Here is a 26,184-nt window from a genome sequence, read left to right as displayed (position 1 = left end):
CAATACGAAGTCAATTCTGGAACCGATAGGATGTTCTGCTGTTCCTCAAGGATCCGTGATGGGCAATAACTTGTTTCTGATCTTAGTAAACGATATCACAACCGCTTGTCCCTACCCCGAGTACGTGATGTTCGCCGATGACACCTGCATCATAGTCAACGCCGATAATTTCGACAACTTAAAATTGAAACTTGCCCATGTAATGCATCAAATGGCCGAGTGGTTTACGGCAAATGGTATGTTACTAAATGTCGATAAGACTAATATAATTCATTTTCAATTAAAAAAGACACACAACCCAATAAATATAAAAGTGAACGATATCACAGTTCCCCAAGTTGACACGACAAGGTACTTAGGGTACATGATCGACGCCGGGCTGACGTGGGCCGCGCACATCGACCACATGTTCGACAAGCTGTCCTCGGCATGCTACGCCCTGTCCAGACTCGCGCCCACCCTGTCTGCCAATAACCTGCGTAAAGCGTACTTTGGATATTTTCACTCTGTCTTAATCCAAGGAATTGACTTATGGGCCACGTCGGCCACCTGGGAAAGACTCTTTAAATTACAGAAACGTGCCTTACGCATCATTGATCGGAAACCACTCGACCATCCGGCGAAAGAAATATTTAAAAATCATAAGATCTTAACCTTGCCAAGTATATATATACTGACAGCTTGTGACTACATACGCGAGAACCTACATAACTACCAAACACTAAATAGGACGTCACGTAGGCAACCGCTGCTAATAGCTCCGAACCGGCGGCTGGCGAAGGCCCGTGCAGCGCTCAGTGTTGCCGGGGCGAGCATATATAATATAACCATGTTCCTCTAAACATAAAAGAGGCTAAAAGCAACGCAGCATTCTCGAAAAAACTGAAGGCAATATGTTAAGCATGTTACACTGTCTCAGAGTTTCTGCAAATGACCAACCCGTTGACCCTAACACATCAAATACCTAATATGTAAATCATAACCTGTAGGTATGTTTACTAGGGTGGGTCACTCGTGTATGGAGAAAAAAAAGTATTAGTTATCCTTCGGGCACAGTTACAAAAAGTTGCGTAATAATGCCAATATACAGTATTTTAAATTATTCTGTAATCGGAATTCATTTTCTGCCTCCGGATCCATTTCAAAGTTTTCGTATAAATATTATTATATTTTGTATGGTCTGCGGAGTATATTTATGTATCGTCTCTTTATTCAAACTTTAGCTAAAAAGTTATACCATTATTAGCTCGAAATAGCATGGTAAAGCTTCAGAGCCAATAAATAAATAAAAAAATACTCAAAAAGAAACATTTTTTTTCATAATGTCCATACATTTAACAAAAACTTTGACTACAATCCGGAGGCAGTAAAATTAAAGCTAAAAATAAAATAAAAATACGTGCAATAATTAATTACCAAATGGCACCTTTTTTTAATTGTGCCCCCTATTAAATTAAAAAAAAAGGAAAAATGACCCACCCTAATGTTTACTAAAAACAAAGGAATGTAATAAATAATTTTAAGATAATATACTTAATGCATAATGTAAATAATTAATTAATTATGAACTGTGTGTACCTATTGTGTGACTTATAAATATGTATGTGATATTTACGAATAAATGATCTGAAATCTGAAATCTGCACGAGTGATCCTATAAGGGTTCCGTTTTTTCCTTTTGAGGTACGGGACCCTAAAAACTAAAAAAAGTGACATGTGAATTGATTGTAATGAACTCTCTTCCTTTAATATCGTTTTAAATATTGATCCTAGAGAAAAGTGTTCAGATGTTTTTTGCAGGAAATTTTATGTAGATTATTTATTCATAAAACCTATTTTGCTATGGGACACCGTTTCCGAGTTATTTACAAAAAACTAAAAAGGGACTTTAAAATTGATTGTAATTAACTTACCGGCTGCTTTGTCTTTTTAAATATTGATCCTAGCGAAAAGTGTTCTACATGTTTCTTGTAGGAAATTTTATGTTTATTATTTATGTGTGATCAACAGGGTAAAGACCGGTAGTGATCACCGAATCGTAAGAGGTGCCTCTTGACTGAATATCAATATTAAAATTGAAAGGTCCAGCCTGATGAAGTCTACGCTCCGACCTACTCGAGCCCATGTTCAAAACCCCGAAAGCTTTCAACTCGAGCTCTCTAACCGCTTTGCTTGCCTAGAGAACTTGGCTTCAGTGGACGAAATCAACGACGGGCTAGTGGAAACTGTCCACACAGTAGGCTCTAAGTTTTTTAGACCCCGCCGTAAAGATAGACCTCAGAAATTGACCGAGCAAACCTTAAACCTCATGGCTGAACGACGCTCGCTACAGTTGCAGTCTCCCGATGACGCGGAGTTATATAGGCAGCTCAATAGACGTATATCTAAGTCCTTGCGACATGATCTGCGTCTCTTTAATACTAACCGTATTAAAGAGACTATTGAGCGAAACCAAGGCTCCAAAGTGTTCGCAAAGGACAAAGCAACGCAAGCAAAGCAAGGGTCTATTGGGCAAAGCCAGCTGACAAAGCTGAAACGGGAAGATGGCAGCATAGCGTCGAGCAAAGCGGAGGTTTTAGGTGAGATCGAGAGGTTATATGGACAGTTATACACTTCGATCGCAAAGCCCGTTGACAGCTTGGTAGGAGATCCAAGAGCCAAGCTGTCCCGACATTATACCGAAAATATCCCGGACATCAGTCTGTACGAGATTAGGATGGCCCTGAAGCAGCTTAAGAACAACAAGGCGCCGGGCAAAGACGAAATCACTTCAGAGCTTCTGAGAGCGGGTGGAACACCGGTACTTAAAGTCCTCCAGAAGCTCTTTAATTCCGCCTTGTCCGAGGGCATAACGCCTGAAACATGAAATAGAGGCGAGGTGGTGCTGTTCTTCAAAAAAGGTGATAACAACCTATTGAAGAACTACAGACCCATCACGCTTCTGAGCCATGTCTATAAGCTGTTTTCAAGGGTCATCACGAACCGGCTCGAACACAGACTTGATGACTTCCAGCCTCCCGAACAAGCCGGTTTCCGAAAAGGCTATAGTACCATAGACCACATCCATACGCTGCGGCAAGTTATACAGAAGACCGAAGAGTATAACTTGCCATTATGCTTAGCGTTTGTGGACTATGAGAAAGCCTTCGATTCGGTGGAAACATGGGCGGTGCTTGACTCTCTTCAGCGATGCCATATTGACTATCGGTACATCGAAGTGTTGAAGTGTTTATATAATAACGCCACCATGTTGGTCCGAGTACAGGAGCAGAGCACGAGGGCGATTCCATTGCAAAGAGGCGTAAGGCAGGGAGACGTTATCTCTCCGAAACTGTTTACTGCCGTAATGGAAGACGCCTTCAAGCTCCTGGAATGGGAAGGACTTGGCATCAACATCAACGGCGAATACATCACTCACCTTCGGTTTGCCGACGATATCGTAGTCATGGCAAAGTCGATGGAGGAACTCAGCATGATGCTCGATGACCTCAACCGAGTTTCACAACGGGTGGGCTTGAAAATGAACATGGACAAGACGAAACTTATGTCAAATGCCAATGTTGTGCCCATCCCAGTCTCTGTTGGGAACTCGGTACTCGAAGTTGTTGACTCGTACATCTACCTAGGACAAGTAGTCCAATTAGGTAGGTCCAACTTCGAGAAAGAGGTCAACCGCCGAATCCAACTCGGTTGGGCAGCGTTCGGGAAACTACGTAATGTCTTTTCGTCCGACATACCTCAGTGCCTCAAGACGAAAGTCTTTAATCAATGTGTGTTACCAGTGATGACTTACGGCTCCGAAACGTGGTCTTTCACTATCGGCCTCATCTCAAAACTCAAAGTCGCTCAACGAGCTATGGAGAGGGCTATGCTCGGAGTTTCTCTACGTGATCGAATCAGAAATGAGGAGATCCGTAGACGAACTAAAGTCACCGACATAGCCCACCGGATTAGCAAGCTGAAGTGGCAATGGGCAGGCCACATTGCACGCAGAGAAGATGGCCGATGGGGTCGAAATGTGCTCGAGTAGAGACCACGGACTAGCAAGCGCAGCGTAGGACGTCCACCCACAAGATGGACAGACGATCTTGTTAAGGTCGCCGGAAGACGCTGGATGCGGGTCGCTTCCAACCGGCACGTATGAAGGTCCAAGGGGGAGGCCTATGTTCAGCAGTGGACGTCTTATGGCTGAGATGATGATGATGATGATGATTTATGTGTAAGATTTGTTTTTGCTATGAGTCATACTTTTCAAATTATTAACGAAAAAATAAAAACAAGGAACCTTAGAATTTATTATAATTAACTTTCCCTCTTTATTATCTTTTTAAATATTGATCCCTGCTAAAAATGTACTGAATCTTTTTTATTGAAAATTTTGTGTAGGTTATTAGTTCATTTTTTTTATATTGGCCACCGTTTACGAGTTATTTACGAAAAACTAAAAAAAGGGACCTTTAATATCACATATCTTCCAGTACTTCCAGTCAAGAATTCGATCAAGCAACCGGCAAAGTCGGATTCAGCGGGGTCTAATTAGGTTAAAAAACCCGGTTGCCAAAAAGTAATATGTTTTGCCAGTAGAAATCGATTTTTACAAAAATGTGACCAGTCTAAATTATTCAATTTGATTAATTTTATAGCATTTTAAAATATGTTTACACAAATTATCAATCGTGACTGAATTCCGGATTGGTTAGATGGGTGTGTGCCTTTGCTGCCCAACTTGTTATAAAATGACAATATGACGGACGAATGTCTGAAATGTCACCGTATTTAAGAATTATTTTGCTTTTCTTCGTAAGTATGTTGAAAAACATTGTGTGTATAACATATTTGCATATTTATACTGTGATTACCCATTTTATGAAACGTCCGCTAAACTAGCACAGGTCCGACGCTGACAGTGGTCACGGGCGTACTGGCGAGAGGAATAGGCGCAAGGTATTGCCGCGTAGGGTGAAATTTAGTAGGCAAAATGTTGAATTCATCAAATGATGAATGAAAAAATTAACGTATCGATAAAAGGACAAGCAATAATGAAGATTTACTTAAAAGCTATCGACTGAAGTAAGTTTCATATACATTTTCGTCCTAGTACTTCTAACATAAGGAAATAAAGACAGTGTTAGGCATGTTTTCAACTTAAGATTCTATCGAGAAAATAATGAGCCGTCGTGTTTCTGACAAGCAATAACGTAGTTCAAGGACTGAAGTTATACATACTAGAAAATAATGCATGAAATCCTTGTAAAAGTCTGTAAATATGGTGACAAAAAAGTGCATTTTACTACACACTTCGCCTTAATGTAGACAATTTGATGTAGATTACTTATGTGTCAGAACATTTATTGCTACAAGTCACCGTATACGAGTTATTTATAAAAAACTACAAAGGGACCTTAAACCCGATGACTGATCAGTTCATCAGCGTCACATAACATAAATTGACCTCCGCATTGGATAGACAGCAACATTGAATGTTCCAGTAATCAAAGAAATTTAATTGCTAAATTGGAAATCAAAATAACTAAAATGGGCCAGAATCACCAATTTTAAACTACTACGATTAGTGCTCATCGATGTTAGTGTCGTAAGCGCCATCGACAATAAGGTCCCTTTTCATAGATAATACCACAAATAATTACTATACAACATTAATTAAACACTGAAATAAACACAAAAAATCTTTAGTATTTATTATACGCCTCAAAGTCACAGATAAGTCCCTCAGACAACTAGTCACTTGGACAACGGAAGTGGTACTCCATAGCAGGGATGTTGCGAATATTAGCATCCGCATCCGCATCCGCGGAACATCCGCATTATTTCAACATCCGCATCTGCATCCGCATCCGCATAAAATCGATGCAGACCATTTCACCCTTACGGTAAAATATATGTAAAATAGTATATGGTACAATACAATTTATTGTAATATGTTAAGTATTTATGTATTTGTGCCAGTGATTCAATGGACTTATAATAAAGCCACCATCACTCTCCAACAGTACTCGACCGACTGACGCCGCGAGTTTCGTGTTATCAAAATGGGTAGGCCTATCTGCTTATCAGAAATTTGAACTTGTCGTCAAGTATCTTGCTACGTTATCTATATTTAGATTTTATAACTAATTTATGGTTGTCCAGTGGCCTGCATGGCGAAGATAATTCAAGGGACAAAATATAAACGCAAGAAATTCATAAACCGTTACATGCAAACAACAAATCGGTATGTTTTATTGATGATACTTATCCATAAAAAGCGGCTAAGTGCGAGTCGGACTCGCCTATGAAGGGTTCCGTAGCAGCAAATAACATAATAAAATTGCGTGTTACGATATATGTTGTATTAAAAAAAAACTACTTACTAGATCTCGTTCAAACCAATTTTCGGTGGAAGTTTGCATGGCAATGTACATCATATATTTTTTTTAGTTTTATCATTCTCTTATTTTATAAGTTACAGGGGGGGGGGGGACACACATTTTACCACTTTGGAAGTGTCTGTCGCGCAAACTATTCAGTTTAGAAAAAAAAAATATTAGAAACCTCAATATCATTATTGAAGACCTATCCATATATACGCCACACGTATGGGTTTGATGGAAAAAAATGGCACGTATTTAACGGGTCAACTAATTCATCGAATTTGGGTAGTTTGAAAAAATAGAAATGGGTACTAAAATTAATAGTTTGGCAACAAAAACGGAGCCTTAAAATATATCAATATGAGTTGTGTTTTAATGCCGTTACAGCTTTTGATTATTTTTAGGCAGGTACCAAGTATTTATTTGGCAACTGAATTATTATATTGGAGACCATTTATGAAGCATATTTTAAAAAGAAAACGGCTATCTATTAATTCAAAAATGAAGTTCTTTTAAAATATTTTGTTGGTCATTACACGGTCAACCTAACACGCTCCTCGCTTTGCTCGTCGTCGCAACTATCTGTTGACTCTAGTAGAACACAGTGGTAACTATTAAAATTAGTAATTTAATATTTAAAGATCTAATGGTATAATGGCCATTAGGCGTGTCATGATTAGAAATTTCAACTATTAAGTATACTGACCATTACGTTTTGGAAAATTAATTTGAGGTGTTTTGTGTAAAGAGTTCATTAAATTTAGCCGCTTTCGTGTTAAAATACTACCTAGCTGAAACGACATGGTCAGTTATGACTATAGTTGATTACTTAGGTGTGAACAACTAGATGACAATTAAATTATATGATCGCTTTACAATATTAGTTGCCAATTTATTATTTTAGTCGCCAACCTATCACTTTAAGTTCCCTATAATTTTTTGGGTGGCTTGATTTTGCTGCCAGTTATTTTAATAATATGATGCTTATATTTGAGGCTAATATATATTTTTTGGCGCTAAAATATTAATGCACAGCCAAATTACGGAGCATCCGCATGATGCGGATGTCGGCCAAGTCGGTAACAGGAACGTATTAGCGGCGGCGCCGGCGGCGTAAGTGCTAGGTAATTTCGTCATTATATATAACAAAATTGTCTAGATCCCGAAAAGTCGGCCAAGTTACTGTTTATTAAATAAAACGCGCCTATTCTTGCTCAAATACTAAACGTTTTGTTTTTTTTAAATAAATAATGCTAAAAATGTAATATTTGACGTTTTTTAAGTACCAAATCTTGACATCCGCATCCGCATCCGCGGATGTGAGGCTTTAAATATCCGCATCCGCATCCGCGGATGTCAAAAAATCTGCATCCGCAACATCCCTGCTCCATAGGACATTTTGGTTGTCCCTTGGACAAAAACGATGTGATAAGATTTTTTATAGGGTCTGAAACAAATTCAATAAAGTATCAGAAAGCACTAACGTACCTATATTGTTAGTGCTTTCTGATATTTTATTAAATTGGTGTCATTTAGTACCCTCTTTAAGGTTTATTATTAATATTTCCATTGGACAACCAGATATGTCTATGGGACAACTTAGTTGTCCCTAAATTGAAAAACACATATCTTTATTTTTTTTCGTTTTAAATTCGAGCGCAGTTCATATTTTTTGTAGATACAATAACACAATATAAAACAAAGTAGCAGGAGCAATTTTCTTTCATTACTGTAACTATTTCGCGTTTAGATAAAAAGTTCCGATTATGTAAAATAAGAGTTGTCCAGAGGAATATTTTTATAAAGATAAAAAATTATACTGCATTGTTTAATTAATGTAAGTAAAATAATTGATAAACAATAATTGATGTCTAATTTGACTAAAAATACTTTTGGATAGTCCAGGGGACAGGGCAGATTTGGGCTGGTGAATTTTTTTCGTCAATATCACTAAATTCTTAAAGAAACAGCTCTGCTTTATACATAATCATAAACAAGAGATAGATAAATATGGACAATAAGAAAAAAAATACATAATTTCATCATGTGGACATTTAAAAGTTGATTCACCCATAAATATGGACAATAAACAAAAAAAAATAAAAATCCATAATTTCATCATGTGGGCATTTAAAAGTTGATTTACCCACACGCAAAAATTCGAAAATGAGTACCATGACGACTTTTACGAAAATTGCATAGCCGCCATCTTGGTTCCAAAACGAACATTGTTTTTAAGTCTGCATCCCGAAAAAAATTGAAAACATATATTATCACGACTTGTATGAAAAAGTGCAGATGCGCCGTCTTGGTTCCAAAATGAACATTGTTTTTAAAATCTGCATCCTCAAAAAATTTGGAAACAAGTATCATCACGACTTGTATGAAAAAGTACAAGACCGCCATCTTAGATTCCTTAACGGACATTATTTTTAAAATCTGCATCCCCAACAATTTCGGAAATGAGATAAATGACTTTTACGAATAAGTGCATACGGCAGCGGCAGGTATAAAATTTGCAATAGGTAGATTGCGTAGCAGTGGATTGCGATTTCCAATATGGCGGATATTGGATTCCAAAATTGTCATCAATTTTGAAATCTGCACCCTCAAAATTTTCGTAAACGACATTTACGAATATTTACAGAAAAATCTATGAACCTAATTTATCGCAAATGTTTGTAATATACCGGGTGTTTCGTATACCATGAGCAATATTGAAATTAAACTGTAGGCTTTACTCCTCAAACTGATTGACATTTGTTCAGGAACTTAAAAATAACTTATCTTTTGGTTTTTATTACACATCAGTTTATTCTCAGATGCAATATATTGCAAATTTTGTTATTTTTAAGGCATGACAAGCAATGTCAAACACTCTGATAGTGATGACAGCGTATATTGAATATATTATTTAATTTGTATGAAAAAAGAGAAAATCTAAAGTTTTCATAATTTTTAAAAGTAGTTAGTCAAAAGGTATATCGTTTGAGGAGTACAATATATGGTTTAATTATTTGCTCGTGTCGTGTTACAGGAAACACCCGGTACATTAAAATAAACGCATATTAATCGGCCGGTCAAGAATGTCATGATCATACAAACGGTATCCAAACAACGAAAATATACCCCTCCCTTTTATTCACACACTCACAGCATCGTAACGCGTCGGAACGTGTGCCACTGCCGCGTCACACACAAAGCCCGGGTTATATAGACTACCACATATAGACCTCGCATTGTTTACTTGCATAACATATACTCTTTCATGTGACATGCCATGTTGAGGAAGAAAGAGACGCATTTAGCACAACCTTACAAAAACCTCGAAGTGAATTGTCGAAATTAAATATGTATATTATGTATTAAGGTGACAGTCCATTTCCAACGACAGCTGCATTACTGTTCATTTTACTATGGAAATTGACAATAACAGCGACGCGTTCAGTACTAGTAGTGCAGCTGCAGTCAGAAATGGAATGTTACCATTAGCCTGCTAACCGCACTATACTGTTGTGCCCTACATCAACCTATGTTTGCCCCATGATTTAGATTATTATTGATTTTTTCATTACTTAAATACAATAACCGAATTATGCAAGTGCGTAGTCAGGCGATATAGTTTAAGGAGTACCAATATATAATATGTATAAAACCTGAATCGCTTCATATGCTCTATCTAACAGGTACGTTATCTGTTCTACGCATGTCTGCGCAAAAGTGGCGGCGTTTTTAAAATAGCAGTCTCTAATTTATTTGTTATTTATTTTAATTTCTCACAAAGCACTTGTTTTATTTCCAATATTTTTTTGGTAAAGTGTGTTAAATAAACGGACGATTGTAGAAATATTTTGATCTGGAGTGTACGTTTAAGTAAACTAGTTTTTTACGCAACATAAAACAAAAAATACGTCATAATAAATAGATCTCATTGTATCCCGTTGGTGATAGTTTCCATATAAGTAAAGATTTATATTTTGACCAAATCATCGAATTTTCGAGTTGTGTAGGATTTTCTAAGTTACATTTATATCGATTGTTTAAAAAAAAACTATAGATTGAGCTTATTTTACACAGCTCACAGGAAATTCTCGGGATTTCTTTGTTCTTAATCATGAACTAACTAACGAAATGTAATTTATACATCCTCCCGACTGTACGACTTTGTCGGTATAGCGTTCTAGACATTGACCCTGGGGTCATTAATTTCCTGAAGGGCTCAATTAGGGCGCTCCGGATAATCGTACCGTGGGCATCTGTAAACCCTAAATATTGATTAGAAAAAGCTTTCAGAACTGTAGGAATTGATGCAAGGAAAAAATTTTCTTCCCCCGTCTAACAGTATGACCTAGAAATATATACACACTTAGGAAAACTTGAACTTGAAAATCGTAACATAAGTAGCCATCACACTATAGGTACATCGTAATGCAGTCCACGTCACGAATTGGGCAATCCGTCCAATGTCATTGCTACGCACTGCGATTGTGTAACCGCGACGAAGATTCCATGTTGATATACAAACAGTAACATTTGACTTGATCGTTGTTAGTGCTTATCTCGTTACAATAAGGTATAAGAGTGGTCAGTGAACTTTTTTGATGATGATATCAATTGTCATAGTTATTATGTGTTTGTTACCTTTTTCGATGTAATAATAGTAATATGTATGCCCAGTCTGTTAGTATGATTAAGATAACATGTCCATCCATTTGACAAAGGCTGACAATTTAACTCACTATTCGTCTAGTTCGTCTGTCCATCTATCGCCTCAAATTTTAGGTATTTTTTATTGTAGCAAGCCACTTAGGTACAAAGGATGACTCACGCTAGACCCGAGGGGTCCGACATGTCATTTTCTATGACGACTGATCGGTGATCACCTGGTGCTTTCCATTGAAAACGAAGCGCCGGATGCTCCGGCCCGGTCTAGCGTGAGTCATCCTTAATTCAATGTTGAAACCTGTCATTCCAATACATACACTATAGGTACTTACATATCAAAATTTTACACAATGTAAGTACATAAATACTTAGGTATATTGTCTTAAAATTGGCTTCTAAGCGGAGGGCAAAAATAGTGGAATAGGTTAACCATTGCTACATCAGGACATAACACCATTCCTCCATCGCCCACGTCCTCAAGGACTAATCTAGGACAGAACGCGTAACAATAATGTCCATATTCCAAATGTTTACATGCTTTGCGACATATAATTAGTACATAGTTATGTAATAGGTGTTTACAAAGATTTGTGGCCAAATTCAAAGATCATTTTGATTACGAGTACGTTCCTCCTATGTACATATTGAAGTTTTTACGAGACCTTGAAGTTATTGGTACCCGTAACAGCCCCACGTAATTAAATGAATCTAACCCAACGCAAACGCACGTATGATATAAAGAAAGGTCCGTTACAAACTTGCAGTAATCGGACCAAACATAAACTTTCGAAAATCGACACTTACTCGTAGGTCAGCTACTGTTTCAAGTTTCATTTATATTTAATAGCATTTAAAAAGAATAATTGATAACGTCTAAAACCACTTACTTGATTAAGTAAACCATTAGGTACATGTTTTATACATATTTATAAGTTGACAGTCTAATTTGATACACTTTTTTAGGTTGAGTGCTTTATCATTGACGTACTTAATTTAGGCTATAATTGTACAGATTTAGTGATCTCATTTTTCTGTTCCCGAAAGTTAAGAAAATGGGGGTATGCTATAATGCCCGCAATTTGGGTAAACCTGAATAATATGTCGAGGCCGGTTTCAGGCGATCTACATAAGTTACAACCAGAAATTAGGCTCCAATATCCAACTTTGTGGTGACGAATAAACAATACATGTTTATAATAGTTGTAAGTCAATTTGTTTGTGTGGTTGTCGCGTCTCGGTCTTAACTGTTATTTTGTATAGTAGTTCCTTCTTTCATTTAACTTACAATACCTACTGGAAGTACATATGTCTTTCCAAAAATAATCGATATGCCGCCCCATTAGGGCGCCATAGTGCCCATATCACAATATGCCATACATTTTCATACGACCTATATAGGGTGCATCGTGGCAGATTATAATTGCGTGTAAGTCTGCGTACTTTAGACATCGGTTACACGCTAATTCTGGCGTCAGTTCAGTCCATCAGTCCATTCGAGTTTTGACTGATGCCAGAATGATGGAAAATGGACACGGTTACACGATCAGTCCAGACTGACAACAGACTGATAAAATTACGACACAGTCGCCGTTTGGACACAGAACGCAACACAGTGATTTAGTCTTGTCTAATATGATGACTGACGCGAGAATGACACGAACAGGTTACACGATCAGTCTCCTATATGTTTTCTGTCATTCAAAATGGACTGACGAATATTATCTAAAAATTTAAATTTTCATCAGTCCAGACAATCAGTCCATCAGTCCGCGTGTTACACGATAATTCTCCCGTCAGTCTAACCAGACTGATGGACTGAACTGACGCCAGAATTAGCGTGTAACCGATGTCTAAGACATCGGTTTAGACTGATCGTCTAACCGTGTCCATTTTCCATCATTCTGGCATCAGTCAAAACTCGAATGGACTGATGGACTGAACTGACGCCAGAATTAGCGTGTAACCGATGTCTTACGCATGACGACCGTGACACACGACGAGCGGCCCCGCCTCAAATTACAGCCAACACTTAGGGCTGCCAATATTGACAATACTTACAAGCGGAAAAAATAAATTTAGTACCCCATATATTGTCGTCTATGCCCACATCTACAATAAAAAACCGGGCAAGTGCGAGTCGGACTCGCGCACGAAGGGTTCCGTACCATAATGCAAAAAACGGCAAAAAAAAAAACGGTCACCCATCCAAGTATTATACTGACCCCGCCCGACGTTGCTTAACTTCGGTCAAAAATCACGTTCGTTGTATGGGAGCCCCACTTAAATCTTTATTTTATTCTGTTTTTAGTTGTTATAACGGCAACAGAAATACATCATCTGTGAAAATTTCAACTGTCTAGCTATCACGGTTCGTGAGATACAGCCTGGTGACAGACGGACGGACGGACGGACGGACAGCGGAGTCTTAGTAATAGGGTCCCGTTTTACCCTTTGGGTACGGAACCCTAAAAACAACGGGTTGCACTCCGGGAGTGCCGGCAGAAGTGAAAACTCAATGACATTGTAACAGTTTTACGATCAGGTCACGTGTCCGTCTTACGAAGCGTCTTACGTCTTACGCTGTCGCGAGTTTAACATTTTTTCCCCATCACAAAAAGTGCACAGCGCCGCTAAAGAAGTTTTCACTTCAAAAATTCTATTGGGCCACAAGCCTTGAGATGTTGGTCAGCACGGCCTTCCAAGAGGCGGAGGACGGAAACCGATGGAGAGAAGTCAGCAAGAAACTTTGTTGGAGGAGTCACGATCCTCATTAATGTTATGATAATGAGGGAACGACGGAGGAGGAGGACGTACCTATAGCTAGGACTATTTATTTAAAATTAGTCTACTTATATCGTTTAGTTTGTAGTTTGTATATATATCTATGTCGTTTCTTCTCTAGCACAACCCTGGTTTTTAATTATGTATGTGGATTGATTGCCGGGCAGTTAGACTCCTTCTAGTGGTCAATGTAACCCACTTGATCAGATGCTGTGGCGGGAGATGTAAATCTTATAAGAGAGAAAGAGAATCTCATCTCATATTTTAATATTATGAGTATTTATGTATACTACCAAAAGTACCCGTATCGTCCAAAATAACTACATACTACTTAAGAGACCTCAGACTTGATGAAGTTTTATATTAAAGTTGAACATAAAAATCTACCTATAATCAATGAAATGGTACGTTCTAGACATATAATGCTATCGTATATTAACACGTTCGCTGCTGTAATTAGTTGTTAACATTGCAATTAAGCATGTAGGTACATCTCCGATGCCGCAGCGAATGTGTTAATAAGGCAATTAATCATGATACAGAACAAGCTTTATTACCTATGCATATTTAGGCCAATAGGTAGAAGGAAGTTCCTTTCATAAATAACTGACATAATCTTAGTCACATATGTAAATGTGTGAACTGTCCCTACGTGCCTAGATTCCAAACAACCTGCCATAAGTAGGACGGCTGGATTTCCCCATCAATAACACTATGTTTGTTGCCTACAAGTCGTTCTATCAGTCTGTGGATGTTATTACATTTGCTAAACAAAACGTCGTTAAATCTAAAAGGAGAAGGTCTAAGAGGTTTATGGAAGTCGCCGGTGTGTAGAGGGGATGCTGTACCGGCAGGACGTCGGCGCGGGCGAGTCGCAGTGGGTTTTCTGAAGGCTACGGCGCGTGCCGCATGCCAACTCCGCCTCTGACCTCGCGCGACCCTATTAAAACAAGAAAACATCGCTGATCGGACATATTGTCTCCAATATCCCCAACCATGAAGTTCATCTGTTCGTGTTTGTGTCTGGCGGTCGCGCTGGGCAGCGCCGCGGCTGCACCCGCCAACGGCTTCGTATTCCCGGACGAGCGGCGGCGGGAGAAAAAACTGGAGCCAGTCATCACACCTCCTGTTCTACCTTATATAGAACATTTGGAGCGTGACCCTAGCACGCTGCTTCCCAACGAGACGAAGGGAAGAAACGTGCCGTCTGGTTCAGTCAAGCCTCGTTTTGGATTCGGTGGCGGGTTTAACGTCGCACCCACCGGGCATGGTGGTCTGACGGCTAGCATAAGCAGCAGCGCCAACGGCCTCGGTTCCAGCCACTCGGCGTCCCAGTCATTTTCGTTCGGAGGGTTTAACGAAGGATTTAGTGCATCGCATTCAGCTAGCCAAGCCTCCTCATTTAATGGATTTGGCAGGTAAGTTTCTAATAGTCTCTAATTTCTTTTTTTTTTGCGAAAGTGGCGCCATCTATAATTATAATTATAATTTAGCCTTTTATTTCCAATAGATTATATCATATTAAGATTACATTCCATGCATAAATATATTAATTACATTAAAATAATATAAATTCATCATTAACAAGTTTCTAATTACTTTCTAATAATGAATTATCTTAAGGTAGAAAATCTTTACTTAATAAATTACTTAAGTAGGTACCTATTCATACATGTGTGAATTATTGTTTTGTGTTTACACTTTAATCCCGGTTCAATAAGCAAAAAGTCGATCTTATTTTCGATAGGTACCAATACAAATCAATATTGTTTCAGACCTAGTGGGATAGTTTTGTTTCCATGTTCTTTAGTCTTCAAACTTAATGCATTTACCTTATTTAAGGACTTGACTCTGAAACCGGTCTACTTATATTCGATTAAACCTTATTACCCGACTACGGCAACGCAAAAGGAGGGTTATGATTTTGACCGGTATGTTTGTGGGTATGTATGTATGTATGTATGTATGTATGTATGTATGTATGTTCATCTGTTCCTTCATAACTTCTAAAGTACTCATTGAAATTTGACAAACGACGTGTCATTCGAATGGTCTTAATCGTCCGCTGGTTATAGGCTATATCACGTCACAAAAAAATGAACACGGCGCCCTCTAGAGGTCATAAAGTCACAAACCAAAAAAATAAAAATAAGTAATGATGACGTGTTGTATATCAGTTGAAAGAGCTCAATTAGCACATTTCAAATATATACATATTGTTAGCTTTTGCACCCGGCTTAATTTGCTTGCATGCACCCGATAAAACATTAATTTATCTGGTAGGTAATTCGAACTACGAATCTACAATCGCTCTGGATTCTATCTATCCGCGTGTTACGCGACTACGGCGATACAGGAAGGATTTTTCAAAAGAAATTTGTTTGGCCGCTATATACATGGTGTTTTTTTAAATGACCTGCAATATTTTATAACCTGAATAGGTATAGAAGTCCTGATCAGCAAATTTTTTTACGAGATCGGGTTAGGTCCCATGGTAAAAGTTGCTTAGTAATCTTAGTATATTCACCTCGTTAAAATTCGCAGTGGTCAGGCGAAGCATACTGAAACGTACCTATGTGACGCACCGGACTCGGTCCAAAAGACGACACTAAAAGGGTCAGGCGTAGCCCGATGTACGTGGCGCGTTGTACGCGGTCCAAAGCCGGGCGGCGAATTTACAAAAGCTATACTATTTCAGTCACGACGCAGATTTTAATAGGTGAGCTTTTGTTTATGCATATTACTTGACAATATCTATACCGTTTCGGTAAAAAGTAGTCACTGAAATGGATTAGCTTTTTGCATACATATTTTCAAATATTATTCACGCCAAAACCTAGTCGAGTTTAGTAAGTTCAGGCACGTTTGAATGTGATATCTAAATTTTAATAATACTCATTTACTCAAATGGTTTAGATTTTGTCGCGATATATTTAAACATTAATGCTCTCACAATACCTAGTCGAGCGGAGTCTCGCCGTCATTATTCAATATTATTCATCGAGTATTATTTGTACGACACTAAAGTTCACTGAATATTGATTTCAACAATATTTTTTTTACTAAATTACTTTTCACCTAGTATTCATGTAAATTGCCAAAAAAGTAGTTTAGGTTAGTTTGATCTGCAACCTCCAAGAAAACGAAATGTTGCTGGAAAAGTGGGTTAGGTTAGGTTAGAACTGCGACCCCCAAGAAAACGAACTGTTACCAAAAATGTGGGTTAGGTTAAGTTAGAACTGCGACCCTCAAGAAAATGAACTGTTGCCAGAAAAGTGGCTTAGGTTAGGTTAGAATTGCAACCCCCAGGAAAATGAACTGTTGCCAGAAAAGTCGTTCTATGTAAAAAAAAAGTCGGGTCGCTGTTTGGTCGCAGTTCCCCTAACACGCTCTTCCTCGCTCCGCTCGTCGTCGCACCTATCTTGAACTCTGTCAAATGACTAGACGATATCGTATTAATAAATATCTAGCAAGTTGAATGATTTGACCAAAGAAATGTACTCCAAACGTTGTACTATGTGGTAATAATCTACTTAACAATAATTCTATAATGTAAAACGTTGTCATGATGAAAATTTGGCGAATGTTGGTTGCCAAAGTAAATCATCTGCGAAAAGTTGTCTGGCAAGTGAAATTCGGACAATAAAACTTCGGAGAAAAGGCAGAGAGAAATCTTGGTCCTTAAATAAATCATCTACTTCGTTATGTACCAATGTATTATAAAATACAGTCGACTTATAATTGTATTACGATTTCACATTAAACATGTCCTAATAAGAAATCTCACCTGATATAGTTCTTAAATGAAAAAAAAATTAGGCATTTTTAAGTAATTAGCACGAACGGTAATTAATACAATACAATCGGAGTCATTACTAAAATATTATTCAAGTTTAGATCGCAACAAACTAGCATTTGTAGCAACAATATCCATATTAATTTAGCCAACAAAGTCTATACGATTTCAGTAAATTTCTGAACTGTAATGGATTAGGGTTTGGTCAAGTTTTGTCCAAACAAAAGCTAATCCAGTTCAGTTCGCATCTGGACCTTATCAGTATAGGCTTTGTAAATTCGCAGCCGGGCGCCTTCGGCACCCTCATACTAAAAGAGTCGGGCGTAGCCCAACGTACGAGGCCTGATGTACGCGTTCCAAAGCCGGGCGCCTTCGGCGCCCTCATACTAAACGAGTCGGGCGTAGCACGACGTTCGAAGCACGATGTACGCGTTCCAAAGCCGGGCGCCTTCGGTGCCCTCATACTAAAAGAGTCGGGCGTAGCCCGACGTACGAGGCTCGCTGTACGCGTTCCAAAACCGGGCGCCTTCGGCGCCCTCATACTAAAAGAGTCGGGCGTAGCCCGACGTACGAAGCACGATGTACGCGTTCCAAAGCCGTGCGCCTTCGGCGCCCTCATACTAAAAGAGTCGGGCGTAGCCCGACGTACGAGGCTCGCTGTACGCGTTCCAAAACCGGGCGCCTTCGGCGCCCTCATACTAAGAGAGTCGGGCGTAGCCCGACGTACGAAGCACGATGTACGCGTTCCAAAGCCGGGCGCCTTCGGCGCCCTCATACTAAAAGAGTCGGGCGTAGCCCGACGTACGAAGCACCATGTACGCGTCCCAAAGCCGGGCGCCTTCGGCGCCCTCATACTAAAAGAGTCGGGCGTACCCCCACGTACGAGGCTCGCTGTACGCGTTCCAAAGCCGGGCGCCTTCGGCGCCCTCATACTAAAAGAGTCGGGCATAGCCCGACGTACGAAGCACGATGTACGCGTTCCAAAGCCGGGCGCCTTCGGCGCCCTCATACTAAAAGAGTCGGACGTAGCCCGACGTACGAGGCACGATGTACGCCTCCCAAAGCCGGGCGCCGAAGGCGCCCTCATACTAAAAGAGTCGGGCGTAGCCCGACGTACGAGGCTCGCTGTACGCGTTCCAAAGCCAGGCGCCGAAGGTGACTTCAAATATTATTGTAAGTAACGAAATCCTGACCCCAAAATTAATTAAATAAAAAATAAGTTCAAAAACTAAAACCCGACTACCACTTTACCTTAAAGTTTATAATCGTGGCATACGTCCACGGCGATCCTTTGAATATATCTGTAAATATATAAAAAAGTATAACTCTTATAATTTTCCTATATGATAATTTCAGATAAGAATTCTATCTTGTTTCATACTTTTTAGAGCGCGATTTGCAGTAGTCGGGTTTTAGTTTTTGAACTTATTTTTTATTTCAGTAATGAACAGGAACAACCCGGAGAACTGGGGGCCTAGCCGGAATAACAATCATTGATAAAAAACCCCAATCGAAACTTAATGAATGTATGGAAATATTAGACACGTGACTTTTCGTAGCATTACTAGTAGCGTTAGTAGTCATCCCGGTACATTTTTTTCCTTTGGCGTTTGTTGATGTAAGATTGTTATCTGGGCTAGTCCCCCTGAGATTTTTTCTTCCTCGCGTTATCCCGGCATTTAGCCACGGCTCATGGAAGCCTGGGGTCAGCTTGGCAACTAATCCCAAGAATTGGCGTAGGCACTAGTTTTTACGAAAGCGACTGCCATCTGACCTTCCAACCCAGAGGGTAAACTAGGCTTATTGAGATTAGTCCGGTTTCCTCACGATGTTTTCCTTCACCGAAAACCGACTGGTAAATATCAAATGATATTTCTTTCATAAGTTCCGAAAAACTCATTGGTACTAGCCGAGGTTTAAACCCGCGACCTCTGGATTGCAAGTCGCACGCTCTTACCGCCAGGCCACCAGCGCAGCGTAGCAGCGCAGCGCTTAGTCCCCCTGATATTTTAAATTACTTATAAAACTCTAACGAAATTTTATATGATCATTCATTAGATATCTATTGCCTAGAGAGTGGAAAGAACCTCCAGACCTTGGCAATGTTTTGTAACTGTCTCCGTAAACCTGTACCCGGCAAGGCGCGCTGGTTCGGTCAAGTAGTGCGACACCATTAAGCTAAATGTAACTGTTACATACATCTCGTTGCGCGAATATGTCTCGAGTTGAGAAATTTTGACTGCCCGCGGATTTTTAGAGCCTGACAAACGAGTTACAGCTTAATTTTATTATTAGGTGTTGGACTCGATAGCACCGTTACAAAGATATCGACATTCCACATTCACATATTGAAATCCAACTCATATTCATAAGCCCAGTGATATTTAGTTAGTAAGTTATGATTGACGATTTATTCATTTGTAAAACAAAACCTTAACCCATTCAGCGCTAATTGACGACACATTGTCGTTATGCCTCTGCGAAGCATTTTCGCTACATACCGGGAAACCCATGTTATCGGCTATGACGTAGCGCTACTACCCTAGCTCAGCTGTGAATATGTTATCAACCGCTTTTGGCGCTTTTATCAAATAGTAAACAACTATTTTAAACGATGTAAAAGAATCAGGGAACGGCTTCAAACACAGGTATTATTATTTTAATAATTATGTACCTACACGTTTGTATTATATGGTTATATGCAGACATCGTATATTCTATAGCATTTTTGGTGCAGCGGAGTGGCATTAACGGAATTGGTATAGATTATTCCAACTGAAATGGTAAATTAAGATTAATATTAACGCTTATTAATCGTTAGGGTTGAAATTGTTTATACCAATTCCGTTAACACCACTCCGCCACACCGAAAATGTTATAAAATTTACGATGTCTGGTTATATGTATTATAACTACAGGATGCATACATATTTAAACGTAATGGCAACTCCGTCTCGCTAATGTACACTGCTATTAAAACTTCCATTCTACATTCTTCTTATGGTGATCAAGTGATTTATAAAATGTTCATCGGGTTTTTGTCTCTTCTGTTATATCACGTGAATTGTAACGTTATTCTATTAGTTCTTATTATGAGTAGGTACATTGAGTACTGTGGTCAGAGATGATTCGATATTGCTCGCTTTACGAACCTTAATTACGGTCAACATTTTTATGGTTAACCGACACCGGAACTTGATGCTTTAGACGAACTTTCATACTCACTGTGCTAATAGGTTATGTGAAATTCTAGCATACCTACCTACCATGCTTTTAATTTTTAATAGGATGAGGTAATCTATTGTAAGCCTCTTTCATGTCTCTTGTCCTATTTTTCGGGAAGCAATTATACATAATGTGCCTACTAGTTATATTACAAAACTTCTTAGAACGTCGCGAGAAACCACCAATATTCTAACAAATTGAATAAGTAGGTAATTACTAATTAGATATCCCGTCTAACAATCAAATGGCTCTTAATATTTAGTTGTATTTAGGCTAACAAATAGCAACTGCCATGTAATCTTCAAATCCAGAAGGGAAAACTAAGCCTTATTAGGACTCCGGTTTCCTCACTATCTTTTCCTTCACGGATTAGTAAAAATATGTATCAAATGGAACTATAAGTTCCAATAAACTCATTCGTTCGAGCGTCCTCATTGGTAAACTTTGATATAATAAGCATTGAGTACTGTTACAAAACAATAACACATTTTTAATTACTTTTCAGCGGCTTCGGCGGCAGTCAGGCGAGCAGCCAAGCGGCCTCGTTCGGCGGTTCCGGCGGTTCCCAGTCCGGCGCGGCGTCGTCTGCTTCGGCGTTCGGCGGTCACGGCGGCTCTGGCAGTCAGAGCGCCTCGCAGGCCTTTGGCATCAACGGCCTAAACTCCCTTGGCGGATTCCAGCCTCATGAGGTAACGTCACAGTGGTTTATGAAAGCTTGATTTGATGGATCGACCAGGATTAGCCAGGGTGCCTCACATGGGTCTCTATTGTTTCCCAAATAGTTTTAAGTCATAATGTATTGTTTGTCCGAATTTTCGTTAGTCATAATTGGTTTTTCTCAGAAACGCGTAACTTTTCAGGATTGACATAAAACAAACCTAACCTATCTATAGAATAACCTTACGAAAATCCTGAAAAGTTAACGGTTTCAGTTTTATGACTAACGATAATATGACAAACAATACATTATGACTTAAAACTTTATGGGAAACAAAGGGACCCCTGCCTCACATGCATATCAACGGCCTAAACGGCCTTATGCAACGGATCGATTTGGTATTTAGTCTAAGGCTATTGATCATAGATTAAAGACTAATGAAGTAACTCTGGGTGACCGATGCTCTGGTGAAAGCGAACTACATTACTAGCCGTTGAAGCGAGGCCAAAGGTAATGTTAAAGATAGGAAGGCGTAGCGCGAGCTCATGAAGGCCTGCTGCAAATCTGAGGTAACAGTAGGACGACCACAATAACAACAATAAGTAGGCAAGCATCTGATTTGCTACAATAAATTACAACTAATAAGTACTTATAAACTGAAATAAATGTCATATACTAAGAAAAAGTGACCAAGGCCTCCAGTGCCCCAGGGTGGAATCGAACCAGCGTCCTCTCTGCTATCGCGGCAGGTGCCTGTGCCACTCGGCCACCGGGCCGGAGTTTCTTAGTATGTATATGACATTTATTTCAGTTTATAATCTATATAGTTTACTCGGGTAATTCCGAATGTCGAAAACTGTCGGATAATTCCGAAAAGAGACTTTTATTATGATGGAATTAAGGGTGATTTTCATCTGAATTTCGGAATTATCCGACATTCGGTAATACCCGAATACACCTTAGTAGTGTTTCTACTTGAAATAAAAACAAATTAAAAATATTTTATGAAAATAATTTAATTTGTTGTAATACTTCTAATAGAACTAAATACTTCACTTGAAATATTAATTAGAAGGATTCATTGCTCATAAAATACGACATTACATCTACTCTACCTATTTACTCAAAGAACAGAAGAACCTGCGAAACACATATGAAACAAAAACTTATAGTATAGGTTTCATTGACTGCTTGCTCAACCATGTTAAGCACTTAGCTCTCGCAATAAACGCAATGTAGGTGATCATTTCATGACAATTTTACCATACAATTATGCCTCGGTTAGGTAATTAGCTATATATTTATGATTTTCAAAAAGGTGATAGTTTTTGAATTAATACGCTTAGATACGAAAACCGAAATTAAGACTTCTTAACCGCGACATTCCGCGCATCAATGACAATCTTGAATTAATTATCCTGATCATCATTATGGCGCAGATGTATATTCTTAAATTACATTATCGTAAATTGGTGATGATTTCATTAGCATTCCCACGATGACGGAACCAGTCGCCAGTCGCCCCTGGCCATCGCCGCTAACGATCTGATTATTGTAATTTCGCCTTAATCACGAGAACTCCATCTGAATGTAAATGTAGTACATTTAGCAGCAGAAGTTGCTAAGCGGGCCAGGTGTTCAAAATGATCTTGACGCGACTTTATTGACAAGAGAATAAGAATGTGACAAGGTAAATTTGAACACCTCGCCCGCTTAGCAACTTCTGCTGCTGACTGTACGACAAACGAATAGCTTAACATAATTATGCGTGCTAATTTATGCCTATCAAAAGAAATTATATCAACAGATAATAAAGGAAAAAAATAGTACGTATGCTTTATACTTGTATGGATAATTTCAAGTATTTCTTACCGTAAACCTCTTCCGAAGAAACGCTGAAAATAGCTATGATTTCAACATTCACCTGTATACATAATGGACTCAAATATTTTATTCTATACGAGCATGAGTAATATAAGGATAGGTACCTACTTGCCTACTTATTTTACATTTCCTATCGCTTAATAGTTCATACAGTTCCGATTGTAGGTAGGTTCTTAACACCACCATGAACGTTCAAAATAACGGAGCTTGAAGAATCAAAACCCGTTGAAAGTTTATGTAGCTGATGTAATGTTAATAATTTAAAATATGTAAATCAGCTATGTCACGCTTTAAATATGTTCGTTTTACGTTATAACCAACTAGTGTGTATTCACAAATACTATGGTGTTAGTTAGGAATTTTCCATGACAGTCTCAAAAACGCTACATTAGCGCAAAATATTGCTATTAAAATTTATGAGCCATTAATTAAATAGTTGTACAGAATACAATGAATTTATTCCGTGATTCGTAGTGCATTTTAGTCAACACATAGGTAGTCGAGGTCTGACCGACGTCAATACCTCAATGGTAGTAGCAGTATGCAGTAGGAGCAATTACGAGTGGTCAAATCGGACTAAGGTTTTCCTCTTCGCTTAAAAGGCAACTACACGAGGACGCCACTTAGACCATTTTCCTGTGTTTTGCATCTAATAGAATCCTGACCAATTTCTAAACATAAAATTACTGGCTAAGTGTAAAAACTGAGAAACTAGATACTTACCTATAGGAAATGCTAAAACAATGAAAATGTAGTTCTATTCTATACTATGTCTAGTGATTTAAAAAACGAGAAACAGTTTCTAAAACTACCACCTTTGACTTCGTGTATTAGTTTTTTTATTATCTCTTTTAATTGTTTCAGATAAATCTTTACTACTAATCTTTACTATATATATTTATTGCCTACGTTTAACACCTACTTACACAAGTGTTGTGCACTGACGTGCTACTTGTAACATTCTGCATGCACGTGGTGCCGGACACGATTTTTTATTTTATAGTTTTCGGAACCAACATTATTTAATTCTCCAACGACACGTAAAAAAAATAGGTACTTCAATGTAGTCAAATAGTTCGCAAACAATTTGCAAGAAAAAAATCTTTTTAGATAACATTCGCTCAAAAATATGGTAATTTTTCCTTTTTTATAAAAAAATTGCCTTGTCTATTAGATATCATCCTATGTGCAGGTAAACATCCCTGAAAAAATATCCATATACTTACTACATATAGATGTGGTGATCAAACAAAGATTTTTAGCAATGTATTAATATTATATGCACCGCTAGCATAGCCCATTTGTTTTCAGTTAAAAACTGTGTGCATAACATTTTAAACACCGTATTAATTGCGTATCTTAAATCTTAACTATTATAAGTATATTTAAATTAAACTACACGATTATTCATCATTACATTGCTCAGCTTGGCTACATCAAATAGCTATAATTTAACCATTTTTCACGCCTGTCTTCGGGTACACACGTGCTATAGGTACCTATATATGAAATGTAATGTAAATGTGATGAAACATTTTGCATTATGTATACTTAGTTAAGCAGATCTCACATCATTTCTCAAGAGAGGAATTGCCAATGTCTTAGCAATATTTTTTTAAACATAAATTTATGCATTTCCAGAAGTAGATAGACATTTCTAGCAACATTTTTTTCGAATGTATTTTATTCCTGTTTGTTTATATCTCTATTTTGTTCTAGGCAACCTTTGGCGAGGGTCTATTGGACGTAAGGCACCGAGGGATTCCCGAATTCCCCTTCCCAGAATTTATTGGCAGAAATGGGAGAGGCAAAGGCATAAGCGCTGCCAGCTTTAGAAAATCGAGGCCTCTGAGTACCGATAGCGACGATTTTCTGGCAGTTCTAGTCTCGAACAGTTAAACACAAATATAAGTATTTAGGTCCTACGTAGTTAGCGATTAAAGATGACGATCTTGCCAAGTTTATGCAAGCTGGGGTATTTAAATAAGATATATTTAGTCTTTATAATTAACGCTCGCATAAATTTGGCAAGAATCGTTAATATATCCTTACATAACGACAAATATAATAAAAATACGATTGTTGTTATGTTCAGAGGGCCTATTAGACAAGATGCTAATCGTTGGCGCCGTAGCGAACGAAACGATAATCCCTCTTTACCACTCTTCCATATTAGTGCGACAGAGAGACATTAGCGTATGGTTCGCTACGGTGCGAACGATTGGCATCTTGGCTAGGCACCCTAATAATTCCCATAATAGAAACAACACATTGCGGGTCAGTGAGCATGAGCATGACAATAAAAATAACAATCGAACTTTGGCCACGACCCCACAACATGATTATTAAGTGATTATTGTGTACAGTCGAGTTCATAACATCTTTACGAGTACAAGCCAACATTGGAATGTTGGCTTGTGTAGATGTTTATGAACTCGACTGTACTTACCTACATATGGATAGTAGATGTTAACCAAGGGATGAAAGGCACTCATTTCTGTCGAGGTAATTCACTCACTGCGTTCGAGCGCCAATAGTCCGAGGCTGAAATGATGCCTTTCACCCGAGTTAAACACTCTACTTTTCATTTCGAATACGAAGAAAGTAAAATGCATGTAATTTTAAAACCATGACTAAGTATAATTTTTTATAGTATTTTTTGAGGGTACTTATATTTCAATTAACAATTTAGACAAAAGTATCGTTATTTATGGAATGGGGAGTCAAATATCAGAATGGAAATTGTATAACAAATCCATTTATACCTACCCAAATTTCAATAGGGTATTTTCCTACTAGTCAAA

At 38.4% G+C, this 26,184-nt stretch overlaps 1 protein-coding gene across 1 annotated transcript; it reads left to right on the top strand.

The window, feature by feature from the left end:
• Window positions 1-14,546: 14,546 nt before the first annotated feature.
• LOC134790201 (pupal cuticle protein 36-like) lies at window positions 14,547-25,713 on the top strand. The gene is made up of 3 exons (XM_063761034.1): window positions 14,547-15,235; window positions 21,344-21,527; window positions 25,100-25,713. Exons 1-3 carry the CDS (start codon window positions 14,814-14,816, stop codon window positions 25,277-25,279), a joined length of 786 nt encoding a protein of 261 aa, XP_063617104.1. The 5' UTR covers window positions 14,547-14,813; the 3' UTR covers window positions 25,280-25,713.
• Window positions 25,714-26,184: the final 471 nt, after the last annotated feature.

This window comes from Cydia splendana, chromosome 4 (genome assembly GCF_910591565.1).
Source record: "Cydia splendana chromosome 4, ilCydSple1.2, whole genome shotgun sequence".
Taxonomy (NCBI): Eukaryota; Metazoa; Arthropoda; class Insecta; order Lepidoptera; family Tortricidae; genus Cydia; species Cydia splendana.
The sequence above is the reverse complement of the archived record's forward strand: the minus strand, read 5'-3'. Positions and strand labels throughout refer to the sequence as shown.